At 38.4% G+C, this 13,847-nt stretch overlaps 1 protein-coding gene across 3 annotated transcripts in view; it reads right to left on the bottom strand.

The window, feature by feature from the left end:
• The window catches only part of mgat5b (alpha-1,6-mannosylglycoprotein 6-beta-N-acetylglucosaminyltransferase B), an 876,343-nt gene that overhangs the window by 710,449 nt on the left and 152,047 nt on the right, over positions 1-13,847 (bottom strand). For all 3 annotated transcript variants that reach the window (XM_088000554.1, XM_043714644.2, XM_043714643.2), the window contains one exon: positions 9,475-9,613. In XM_088000554.1, coding sequence (XP_087856680.1) covers positions 9,475-9,613 — 139 coding nt within the window. The remainder of the gene's footprint in view (positions 1-9,474; positions 9,614-13,847) is intronic.

Raw genomic sequence — 13,847 nt, 5'->3', positions numbered from 1 at the left:
AAGGACATACGACAGCTTAAAAATTGGAATGAGGATTTTAAAATTGCAGCATTGCTAGATCAATGGCCATTTTTGGTTAACAAACACAGAGGAATTGAACTGAGCGATGAGTGAAGTTGGCAACGGACAATGTTTCTGATAGTGAAATATAAGTAGTAGTTCATACAATGGTTTCTGTCTCCTAAAAAGAAGTTTTTAAATGTCCACCTATGTATGGTGGAACAGAATTTAGAGAGAGAGAGCAGAGAGACAGAGACAGAGAGAGACAGACAGAAAGCAAGCCTTGTCCTTGTAGATGGAAATGGACATGTGTCTGGAAAGTGCTGCCTAAGAATCTTTGGTAAATTTCTATATATTACTGACAGCTACTAATGAGTATTGGTGATGGATTTAACAGGTCACAGATTAAATGATTGGGAGTTTGAGAGCCCAATGGTAAATGATTTGAGGGAGAGATTTTTTCCTCGTGTTAGGCACGGAAAGCTGGGGGTTTGGGAGTTTGGAGGGAAATGTAGATCGAAAATGATAGAATGGAGCAATCAGAAACTGCATCAGTGGTTGTAATGGCAGAGGTTTCGAACTGCAAGAGGTAAGAAGGCCAAGCAGATGGCCATATATTTGGGTAGGAGGGTTTATATACAGGGTAAAAACAATGACTGCAGATGCTGGAAACCAGATTCTGGATTAGTGATGCTGGAGAAGCACAGAAGTTCAGGCAGCATATACAACCAGATATTTAAAAGAAGGAAGAGCAGCCAGGCATCTTTGAAGAGAAAGGTGCAATCACTCTTCATCCATGTCTCTGCTAGGCTAAGATATCAATATATTCATCCATAATAAGCTTATAGATGACAGTTTTTATTAGCAAATGAACATACATTTGAGAGGTACCTGTGGAGGAATGCAGTTAATCATTATGTTGAACTGACATTAATCTAAGGAATCAGTGTTTCCCATGTTCTGAGAATTACATAATTGCTTACTTATAGCAGAATTAACTGGAAATATTCAAAAGACAAGTACATTTTAGCAGAGGTCTAGCAAAGGATTAGCTATAATAGATGAATGTACTTTCATACCTAACATAAATTATCTGAATTTACCACTTAATGAGGAAATGTATAATAAACCCAATATGCCAAACGTACAAAAATGAAAATGGTATGAAGTGCAACTTGAATCATTGTCTTCAAGGCTGTGGGTTAACACAGTACTGTGAGACACAGCGAGCACTACTGCTGACATTTCCAGAGGGACACATCACCTATCACTGTTAGTTTGTCACTTGGTTATGAAGTGGAAAAGTTTCAGTTCACTGCACTGTCATTCTTTAGATTGGAATTCTTTTGACAAGACAGCCTTCTTATCAAAGTACTTTTAATTTTATTTATCAATCAGAAAATGTAAGTCACAAAAAAGAACTTAAAATTTGAAAAACAATGCACTGAAATTACTGAAAAAATTTCCAATCATTATTAATGCATAATAAATCCCAACAATTCATATCATGAAAGAGTTACACTGTAATTTGTAAATAGTATAGATTGTTGACTGATTTTTACTTCTCATTAGCCTTTCAAAAATGAGAGCCAATAAATTACTGGATTTCTGTGTAAATATAAACAAATCACACTCCAGAAAGTTAGGCCCGGCACTTCAAGTCATAAGGACCCTGTTAAAGACAAAATTTATGGTCCCACCATGCTACTCACCCTCAACGACACAGAAAGGGCACACATGAAAATGTGGAGCCTCACTTGTGCAAGTCGTGAATTGTTCCAAGAGGCTACTTACAATAAGACACTTTTGCTTAATTTTCCTTTCTGATTCTCTGAACTTTCTTTCTTAATTCAGTCATTTTCCTGCATCTGTGTAGGTAGTAACTACAGATTTGCTGATTTAGCCAAAATGAGAAAAAAAATGTCTAAAGCTTGCCCTTTTGTAATATCAATGTATTGATCATATCTTAAGTGTTTTCTGAAGAGGTGTGTGTGTCTATAAATTGTATTTAGCTGGTGACATTGGCTGGTTGAAGTTTTGATTTAGAACAGATGCAGGGCAGTTGCTGTGTGATTGACCATTTGAAAATGTGATTGATCACACCACGATCACATTATGTTACGGAAATATCATCTGGTTGATTAGATGACACAAAAGCAGCAAGGAAACAGCAATGAGCAAGCTGGCCCAAGGCCAAGCATTGCTAAAACCTAAAGATAAGCCTCCTTCTGGAGAAAACAAACAGATATCTTATTAAGCAAAAGATCAATGACTATGGTAAGTGACACAATTGTGGTGTTTAATAAAATACTACATTTGTTACTCTTTATGTATTTCTCTATTTAAGGGGAGGTGATGGTTTAGCGGTATTATCACTACCAGTGACGCAGGTCATGTTCTAGGACCCAAGTTTGAATCCTGTCATGACAGATGGTGGAATTTGAATTCAACAAAATATATGGAATTAAGAGTCTAACAATGACCATGAATCCATTGTCGATTGTTGGAAAAACCCACCTGGTTCACTAATGTCCTTCAGGGAAGGAAACTGCCATCCTGACCTGGTCTGGCCTACATGTAACTCCAGACCCACAGCAATGTGGTTGACTCTTAACTGCCCTCTGAGCATTTAGGTATGGGCAATAAATACTGGCCTAACCAGCAACGTCCTCATCCCAAGAATGAATAATAAAAAAAAGCTTGTTTCTTATGAGAATGTTTGCAAATGTATAGGAAATCCAAAATGGCCAGGTACTTTTGGTGTTGAAAGTGAATATAAGAGGCACAAACAGATTTTATTCCACAATACTACCTTCTCTCTGATCAGACTATAATAGCTATGTCAATGCATTTTTGTTGAATGATACAAGCAATATGGTATGGTAAATAGACAATAGACAATAGGTGCAGGAGTAGGCCATTTGGCCCTTTGAGCCAGCACCACCATTCATTATGATCATGGCTGATCATCCACAATCAGTATCCTGTTCCTGCCTTATCCACATAACCCTTGATTCCACTATCTTTAAGAGCTCTATCTATCTCTTTCTTGAAAGTATCCAGAGACTTGGCCGCCACTGCCTTCTGGGACAGAGCATTCCATTAATCCACCACTCTCTGGGTGAAGAAATTTCTCCTCAACTCTGTTCTAAATGGTCAACCCTTATTTTTAAACTGTGTCCTCTGGTTCTGGACTCACCCATCAGCGGAAACATGCTTCCTGCCTCCAGACTGTCCAATCCTTTAATAATCTTATACGTCTCAATCAGATCCCCTCTCATCCTTCTAAACTCAAATGTATACAAGCCCAGTCGCTCCAATCTTTCAACAAATAAAAGATGCAGGCTATTCTTCTGCTTAAATATACTCCAATTATATATAGAGCTGAAAATGTGTTGCTGGAAAAGCGCAGCAGGTCAGGCAGCATCCAGGGAACAGGAGAATCGACGTTTCGGGAATAAGCCCTTCTTCAGGGCTTCCTGAAGAAGGGCTTATGTCCGAAACGTCGATTCTCCTGTTCCCTGGATGCTGCCTGACCTGCTGCGCTTTTCCAGCAACACATTTTCAGCTCTGATCTCCAGCATCTGCAGACCTCACTTTCTCCTCCAATTATATATATCCTGTTATTGTTTCAGTTATGTGTTATCAGTGGACACCATCTTTAAACAAATACGCAAAGTGAATTATATCTCATCCAAGACATGTAAGATATAAGAATGCAAAAAAAAGGCCTTCTGTAAAATAATAATTAAAAAACAGAAATACTGATTAAAATTATTACCTTGTTGTTGATCTTTGTTTTGTAATTTATTTTTATTTGTGTTTCTGTTGCTTTATTTCAGACTAAATAATGTAAATTGATGTATTTTGACAAGAAGGCTGCCTTGTCAAACCAAATAAAGACTTATATTGTGAAAGATGTCAGTGTTACTTAACTGAAAATTTACAAAAAAAGGTTCTGGAAAGCTTGAGCTTATTTCGGACTAACCTTCACAAGAAGCTTGTAATTCAGTCTAACAGAATTCTAATTAGCAGATGCACATAGACTTCAAACGTTGCACAAAAGCAAAACCACCAAAGGATGAAACCTTTTCTGCAGGTAAAGCTGTCCCCATACATCAACAGTATTTGAATAGTCAAAGTAATATCATTAATTGTTTCACAGAAATCTTATGGTCAAATCCCTTGCTCTAATATACTGCAGATTGAACATATACCAAAACATTTCCAAGTCATATATATTCTGTAACAGATTGAAAGCAGGGTTGGAGAAGCGGTACAAGAGCACAATTAAATGTGCAGGTTGTAATGGAAAATAATGTATTTATATATCTTAGGAATTGCTAATGTGAACTCAGTGATCATAAGTAGTCTTTGTGAGTACTATTGATGCAGTATGATGGGGCGCTATTACATTGAGAACCTCTGGCAATTTAAAAAGATATTGGAGAATGGATATTGGAGCATGAGAAAAAAGTGTATGCTTTGATAATAAACATGTAAGAAACAATTATTCACATGATGAATTCTTGCCCAAATTGTCAATACTAAAATCTCAACAAACTAACAAAGCAAATTTGCAGTATTTTCCATTTCTAATTTCAGAGTTATAGAATTTGGTATATTTCTCCTCTAATTTTAGGAATACATTTTAGTTGTCCACAATGGATCGAAGCTGATTGAAAATAGGTGCTAAGAGATCTTTCCATTCAGTTTTTTTTAAAAATGAAATTCTTGCTTATGTGTGTTTTTAAAGCCAGATTTCAGATCATCATTCCATTCCTAAGGACTTATTTATGTACAGAAATCAAGCACTATCATTTGGATTCATTGACACAATAGCTAAATAAACTGGTATGAAAATTAGTCTGGATTGTGTAACATCAGCTAAAAATTGGTAATAAAGTCAGAAAGTGCTGAAGAAACTCAGCAGGTCTGGTTACATTTGTGGAGAGAAAGCAGAGTGAACATTTCAGAAGGTTCTGAAGAAGGATCACTGAAACTGAAACATTAACTCTCCTTTCTCTCCACAGATGCTGCCAGACTTGCTTAGCTTATGCAGCATGTCTGTTTTTGCTTCACATTTTTAACATCTATAGCTCTTGGTTTTATTTTAGCTCAAAATTGGTATTTACCTTTCCTTACATCTTGATCTGCCCCAAACCTTTGATTGGCAACATCTTGTCACCAACATAGGCTGGTATTTGTTGCTGATTGCAATGGGACCTGTGGCATTTGAGGACATGATAAACAGCAGAGGCAGATCCAAACAATGAAACCGAAGGATCCTCAGTGAGACACACAAGACTATACTTTCCTGGCCACATCAAGGTTGCCAAACTATGGGAAACTGTGCATGTTGGTTCCTCCTTCTGAGGAATATCCAAATGGTAATAAATTCAGCAGCCCTTACCATGAAAGCAGTCAATTATAGTCAGACTAAGGAGAAGTTTTCTGAAGAGGATGGCAGTGCCCCTTTGTTGATGTAGCTTCCTACACACTGTGAAACCCATCAACATCTTGGAAGAGTCCTCTCAGCAGGAGGCCAGTGGGTTGGCTTGGCCAGTGATGCCCACGTCCCATTAATGATTTTTTTTTAAAAGCAGGCTACATGGACAACAGGTATCAATAGGCACTATACTGAATGGATTATCCTGGATTAGTGGTGCTGGAAGAGCACAGCAGTTCAGGCAGCATCCAAGGAGCTTTGAAATCGACGTTTCGGGCAAAAGCCCTTCATCAGGAATAAAGGCAGTGAGCCTGAAGCGTGGAGAGATAAGCTAGAGGAGGGTGGGGGTGGGGAGAAAGTAGCATAGAGTACTCCCTGAGATTCTTGTAGAGAGAGGAGGAAAACTTCTTCAAGGCAGGCATCCTTGCAAGAGGATTCGCAGTAGGGTTAAAATCAATGAGGTAAAAACAATGACTGCAGATGCTGGAAACCAGATTCTGGATTAGTGGTGCTGGAAGAGCACAGCAGTTCAGCAGCATCCAAGGAGCTTCGAAATCGACGTTTCAGGCAAAAGCCCTTCATCAGGAATATCCTGTCACCCTTATGCCTCTCACAATACTGGGCACTCTTTTATTTCAGGTCTCCATGATCCCCTCAATTTTGGGGCACTAGATCTCTGTTTTTTTCCAGCAATTCTCAACTCTGCTCAGTGGGGAGGCCAGTTGGAAATTGCTGCAAACTGTTCAATTGATCTCCAATCCTTCTGATCAGCTTACCATCCTTTTAATTGAAATTGGTCAACAGGAAACTAATTCTTAATTGGTCAACTCTGGAAAGACCACATCTAATATTTCATCATTGCTACTTCCAGGTTGCTAATGCAATATTTAAGCTATTACTAATTCATAAGATTCCTTCATTTGCCAATAAAAGCTACACTCCCAGTACAGCACTTTGGCAGCCTATTTTTTTTTCAGTTTATTGCAGTCTATAAGAAATGTTTATGAATGCTTCTAATCTCAGGTAATACATCAGACCAAGGATTTCCTGACCAAAGTTGAGGGCAACACTAAAATTACATCCCATCCAGCAGAATTACCAAAAACCAGGAGCTGTATGTTGATATATTAACTTGGCATAAAATCACATACAAAACCTTTAAAGACAAACAAGGGAAGATAAAACTGATAAAAGAAAATATAGAAATAAATCATTCTAACTTTTTTATTATTTGAAATTATCCAACAAACCTACAACCTGAAATAATGAAATGAAAGTAAATTTTCAGTGTAAACAAGCTGATTTGGCAATAACAAATACTTTTTATGCTTTTTGGAATTTAGCCAGACCTGAATGGAAAACCTTATCATTTTCAGTGGGCATGTTTGTTGGCCATTGTTGGTAAGTACATTAAATTCATGCCATTTCTTGCATTTCAATGCCAAGATAATTGATAAGTAGATGTAACAAGAAAAGAGGTCAATCAGACATGATTCCATGCATGCATGGATAACATAAAGTTGTTGTCTGACTTAATTATTATTTCCATATTAATGAATAATGTATATGATGTGATTATAATATATCTCTGGAAGTGGGTTGCGATGTAATTATTCAATTAAAGATCTCTAATGAGATCAATAATTGATGAAAAAGTTAATAAATGTTTTATAATTGCAATCTGCTGGAAATAGCACTTGATAAAAGAAAACCATCTCATTAATGCAGATGTATCATTTAATATTTCTTGGGTGTCAGCAAAATGCCTTTAAAAAGTACCTTTTAGTATAGCACAATGCCTCAAAAAAATCATAGTAAATCATAGTGGCAGAGTTATAGTACTAATTGCAAGTTTAGTCAAAAAGATGGCGATAGAGAAAGGTATAAGAAATACATAAATATAATTTCAAGGGGAGAAAGAAGTTTTGGTAGAATATACAGATTAATGTTGCATGACAGAAGGGTGCACAAATGGGTCAAAGTTATCAAAAGTATTGAAGTGAGGCTATTTAGATATTTCAAAGCAATGACAAGGAACTCAAACTTAATGCATTAGAAGATGGAGTAAATGTAAGTCAGTGGAAACAAGGGGTTGGTGAACAAAGTTACCTAAAGCAGGATGGTAGGTAAATTAAGAATCTAGGTTTTTGCCTTGAATGACAGGGCCCACATTTTAACAAAAATGGTGGCAAGAAGAGCTACCCCAAAACAGGGGAGGACTTGGAATGGTTCACACCATATGTTTATTCGCAAAGGTAACTCCACAGTTTGAAGCTCAACTGCTTCAATCAAATCCCATTTTCATTGGTGAGATGTCCAAAACATAACTCGTGCCCTATGGCCTATCAGGAGAAGGACTGAACGCACTAAAGTTCTTTGGGAAGATAAGGTATCCTTTTTGAAATGGTCATGAACATCTTAGGGAGAGGTCAGATGTGCTTTTAGGGTGGCAAAGTGCTCTTTCAGATTGTTAAGAGTAGATACGAGTGTGTAAATGATGGATATATCTACTGGAACTTGTAAGGGAACCTACAAGGGACAAGTGAAAGGAGCATTCAAGAGGGCTGTTAAGTGAAATGTCATGCTGTAACAACTGGGCCACATGGGACAGTCCCTGTGGCTGCTTCCAAACATCCTCCAGGAGTGACTGGCACAACTCCCATTAAACCCTGACATTTCCCAAACAAATATCGCATCAGATTTGGGACATTGTGGTTTGACTCTGTGCTCTTGTCTCAGGAATGAAAAAGGAGGCCAGAATTTACAATTGAATAGCGATCAGTGGGAAGAATATAAAATTAAGTCATGGATAACATTGATTGGGGTTTTAAAAGCAAGTAGCCAGCAAGGGAGATTCAGCTCATGACAAGGGATTAAAGTTACAGGCTGAAAACGAAGGTGGTCCTACTCTTGACATGGAATTGCAATATTTTCTGCAGAACTTCATTTTTTAAGCACTGCTTTAGAAGATACGTTGGTGTCTCACGTGCGCTACATTAAAATAAAAAGCATGATTGCTTAAATTCTTACAATCTTAAACTTAATCTTGGTCTAAACCATACAAACACATCCAAATCATTTGTGTAGCCCTAAATGTTTCTGTGAAGGAAGATACCAAAATGCTTTGCACAAATTTGTTTTTAGTGTTATCCCTGCTATTTAGTTAAATGTGGCTATAAATTTGCTCAGAAGATCTTATAACCAACAACAAGATGAATAACTATTTAATTTGTTTATGCAGTAAGTGCTGGGATTGAACAGTATCAATGAAATTAGAGAAGAACACCTCACCCTTTGGCATGTTGTGGCCTGGAATGTACTGTCCCCACATGAACAGACAGTCAGAGACTCAATTTAAAATCTCATCACATTTAGTAAAGTATTGCACTGGAGTGGCAGTTTAGATAAAGTGTTCAGTAGAATGGAGTGAACTCATAATATTCTAATTCAGAGACAAATATGCTAATAATTAAACCCAAGGTGATGTTAAATGCAATATTAAATACCATGTTTATTTGGAAAATCTCATTAAATATATCTACCATGCATATCAGAAATATTTTCCATATTATCTATTCATTATCTGTGAATCAGCAGGGCTGCTAGCTATAAGGCCAAGCTACAGTGGAGAAATGGAATTGACTTTAAAGTTTCTGGATTTTCTGACTGGAATGTTCTACTTACAGGGATGTACAATTTTAATAATACAGTCACAGATTCTTGAATATGTTAAAAATATCCAAAAAGCTAAATAGTCACTATTTTGTGAACATGCCCATATTAGTATAATAGTTGCAAATCTGATAAGTTCTAATTAATTTGGTTATAGTACAGATTTGTGCATTATTAAAGGATCAAATCTTAAAAATTGTGATTTTTCTTCAAAAGCCAATAGTTTTGTCTTCTCTTTGAGCAGCACACAGGTATGCATGTTTTAAGAATGCTGATTAACATAGAACAACACAGCAATAGTCATATCAAACTGTACGAGCTATTAATATTGTTCATTTTATGTTGGCACTTACCGATTTAAAGCAGAGCTGAGTTCCTCCAATTTTCTGAAGTCACTCACATTTTCCAGTTTTGCCAGTGGCTCCATCCGCTTCACTATTACTTCCAGCATATCTGTCATTTTCCTCAGCACACGTGACTCTAAACCAATTCCTTTGAATGCAAGAACAAATATTTTGTCAGTACAACGAAGCAACAATGTATCGAATGCAAAGAACATGGTACATCGGAGCTTTGGCTAGGCCGCGCTGGAAAATGGGCTTGAGGAAATTTGAGAAAAATATGCACATGATCAGAAATATATTCCAAAAAGGATGGTTTTGCTTGAATTTCGAAACTGGTTCCGATGGCATATTAATAAGATAATCAGTGAGCAGTTTGAAAATAATTGGCAAAAAGAAGTCAGGGGAGATAAGGAGAGCTTTTCTTAAAACTTGGCCAATGGTTCTGATTTGGAAGGCACTTTCTGAAAGGGTGGTGAAAGTAGTTTCAATACTAACTTTCTATAAGAAATCAGATCTACACTTAAAAAAGGTTAAAAATTGGAGAGGAATTACAAGGTAATATGATCCATGGGTAACTGTTTTAAAGAGCAAGGTAATATGATCCATGGGTAACTCTTTTAAAGAGCTAACGTGCTCATAATGGGTCAAATGGTCTCCATTTTTGCTCAATTCCATATATTGAATTTTACGATTAAAAAAACCATTAGATTGGGGTCACATCAGAAATTAAAAATGTGAAAGTTCTCAGACTTGACTTCAACTCTCCTCCAATTCACATGCAAGTACAACTGAGATCTGAGAAGGGATCATCAGCTAACCTGGTCTCTAGAGGTAAGCTGGCTATTGAAACAAATTAATTAAACTGACACTGCTAAGTTAACTTTTTTTACAAATTTAACTGTGGCCTGCTGAAATTCCCAAGTCTTGGGAAACCAGTTATAAGAATGAAGGCAAGCAAAAAACAGTTTGGGACAAAATATAAATGCTATTACAGCACTTACTTATGGTCAAGAGGAGTAGAAGTAATTCTCGCAGTTTCTCAAATTCACGCTCATCAAAACCTTCTCTCCCATAATGGTAAGGATCCTCCTACCAGGGTTGGTGATCGAATCAGGATTGACAACTCTCTGAATTGGATGTTGTTTTGGAGTTGGGGAAGATCCTCCCCACAGTTGAAATGCCAATGACAAAACCAGGTCCTTGACCACCGGGATTGGTTAGAATAAATACTAACTATAAGATTGGGATTTTCTCCTCCCACACCCTGTCTACTCTCTCCTACTGCTGATTTTAACCTACCCTCTGATATACCCCAGAGGGCACTCTGCAGTCATGGACTGGATTTATGTGAACTAAAAACTCCTCTGATGTTTTCCATGTATGGTTGGAAGAGAACCTCAAGGCACAAAACCTGTTAAGGAGAGTTCATTACTGCCTCCAGTCCTCATTCCCCTGCATGTTCCTCTTAATGTTGAAGTCCATAACCAAACTAAGCTTTGAAAATATTGTATTCAACTTCTGATTTTGATTTTTTCCCCTAATAAGATAACATGAACCAAAACATTCAATCCTTTGCCACCAAAATTCAAGGATCAAAATCTGATAAAACTGAAAATCTTTGAATCAAAAGGGTATGTTTATTTATTGATATTCACTCTGAAAAATGACATATAGATTCTGAAATAAACCTGAATATCATGATAATATGGACTTTTTTGTGCCTGGCTTAGCATGCTTCAGTTGCAAACAAGTAAAAGCAAATGCCTCTTGTTGAACTGTTTTCAAGTAACATGCCAGCACCTAAACAGGCATTCTCTCAATCTTTTTGGTGCAATTGCTGCTGGTGTACATTTCTATTATACAACATGTTTCAGCTGATGTTGGCCTATGTTTGTAAGATTTAATAGAATACAGTAGAGCAGATTGAGAGTAGATCAGTTTGGACTTTATATGTGTCAGAGTTAAATCAAACTGCATGATGGAAAAATCTGCTGAGTAGAGTCCTCTGCTGTAAATGATTTATGATAAACAAATCTAAACTTCAAACCAGCTATGGTCTATCAGCTGATAGCACATGAGCCTCTGGCTACTCTGGTTAAATTAATATAAAAATTGATCAATGCAGTAGATTAAAACATTTTTTTTCTTTTTAATCCGGTGTCAATACTTCGCACCATACTTCACTGTACCTATTGATTTGCTCAAAACAGTCCAGGAATGAAGAAGTATGCCCAGTGAACATAAGAGGAAACTTAAAGAAAAAATAAATGTAAAATGCATCTATCTGGATGAATGTGATGAATGCTTAGAATAATCTAGCAACCAACTTAATAGAAAAATCATTAGCATTATTCAAAATGAATTATATGTCACAATGAGTTAATGTGGTAGTGGGGTGAGCTTCAATACATGGCCTTTTTTCTCTTTGTTGTTTCTTATATATTCTTAAATACAAACCCTTTAATGGAGGTCCTGTTAAAGAGAATGGCTAAGTAACATTTATTCAGTGACTGAGATGATTCCTCAGGGCTGAAAAATATGTTGCTGGAAAAGCGCAGCAGGTCAGGCAGCATCCAAGGAGCAGGAGAATCGACGTTTCGGGCATAAGCCCTTCTTCAGGAATGAGGAGGGTGTACCAAGCAGGCTAAGATAAAAGGTAGGGAGGAGGGACTTGGGGAAGGCGTGTTGGGAATGCGATAGGTGGAAGGAGGTTAAGGTGAGGGTGATAGGCCGGAGAGGGGGTGGGGGCGGAGAGGTCGGGAAGAAGATTGCAGGTCAAGAAGACGGTGCTGAGTCCAAGGATTTGGACTGAGATAAGGTGGGGGGAGGGGAAATGAGGAAGCTGGAGAAATCTGCATTCATCCCTTGTGGTTGGAGGGTTCCTAGGTGGAAGATGAGGCGCTCTTCCTCCAGACGTCGTGTTGCCATGGTCTGGCGATGGAGGAGGCCAAGGACCTGCTGACCTGACCCCCCACCCCCACACCCACATCCCCCACCAAAGCAACCTCCACTCCCGGCACCTTCCCCTGCAACCGCAAGAAATGCAAAACTTGCGCCCACATCTCCCCCCTCACTTCCCTCCAAGTCCCCAAGGGATCCTTCCATATCCATCACAAATTCACCTGCACCTCCACACACATCATTTACTCCATCCGCTGCACCTGATGTGGCCGCTTCTACATTGGGGAGACAGGCCGCCTACTTGCGGAACGTTTCAGAGAATACCTCTGGGACACCCGCACCAACCAACCCAACCGCCCCGTGGCTGAACACTTTAACTCCCCCCCCCCACTCTGCCAAGGACATGCAGGTTCTAGGCCTCCTCCATTGCCAGACCATGGCAACACGACGCCTCGAGGAAGAGAGCCTCATCTTCTGCCTAGGAACCCTCCAACCACAAGGGATGAATGCAGATTTCTCCAACTTTCTCATTTCCCCTCCCCCCACCTTATCTCAGTCCCAACCCTCAGACTCAGCACCGCCTTCTTGACCTACAATCTTCTTCCCGGCCTCTCCGTCCCCACCCCCTCTCCGGCCTATCACCCTCACCTTAACCTCCTTCCACCTATCGCATTCCCCACGCCCCCTCCCTCAAGTCCCTCCTCCCTACCTTTTATCTTAGCCTGCTTGGCACACCTTCTTCATTCGTGAAGAAACATCGATTCTCCTGCTCCTTGGATACTGCCTGACCTGCTGCGCTTTTCCAGCAACACATTTTTCAGCTCTGATCTCCAGCATCTGCAGTCCTCACTTTCTCCTAGATGATTCCTCAGGGTTATATTATGTGCGTTTAGTAGAAAAAAATAGATAAAAGGACCTTGCTCACCACAGGAAGGATTGTATTAAGAGCATTCTACATCATAAAATTAATACAATCAAATTACAACATTGACTAAACTAATTTGACTTATGCAATATCAAGATAATAATATATAATATCTGAGTAGTAGGGATTACTGCTGACTATGTGGAAATTACAAATCATTTTGTTTAGTCTTACAGTAAAACCAAGCATGCAAAATATCTTTGTTATCTTAAAAGAGTACAGGTCGCTCTGCTATAACGCATGTTTCGTTAGCGCGAATTTGCTGTAACACAATTAATGAATGGGGGACACTGTTTCTAAAGCATAAACATTTAAAATGTGTGTTGGTTGTAATGCGATTATATCAACAACACTTTAAGTGCTGTTTCAAAAGCACGATTTTTCTATAATACGGGGTTGCACAAGAATGCGACCATCGCATTATAGAAGAACTATTGTATGCACCAGTCTACTGATATCACTATACAGCCTTCTGTTTGCTTCTCTGGACACTGCACTGGGTGAACATCTTCTACTGTATCTGCTTAGACTCAAAAAAAGTAAAGCAACAACATAA

The sequence above is a fragment of the Chiloscyllium plagiosum genome, unplaced genomic scaffold, assembly GCF_037043375.1.
Source record: "Chiloscyllium plagiosum isolate Xiang-an unplaced genomic scaffold, Cpla_swu_hap1 HiC_scaffold_25, whole genome shotgun sequence".
Classification (NCBI taxonomy): Eukaryota; Metazoa; Chordata; class Chondrichthyes; order Orectolobiformes; family Hemiscylliidae; genus Chiloscyllium; species Chiloscyllium plagiosum.
The sequence above is the reverse complement of the archived record's forward strand: the minus strand, read 5'-3'. Positions and strand labels throughout refer to the sequence as shown.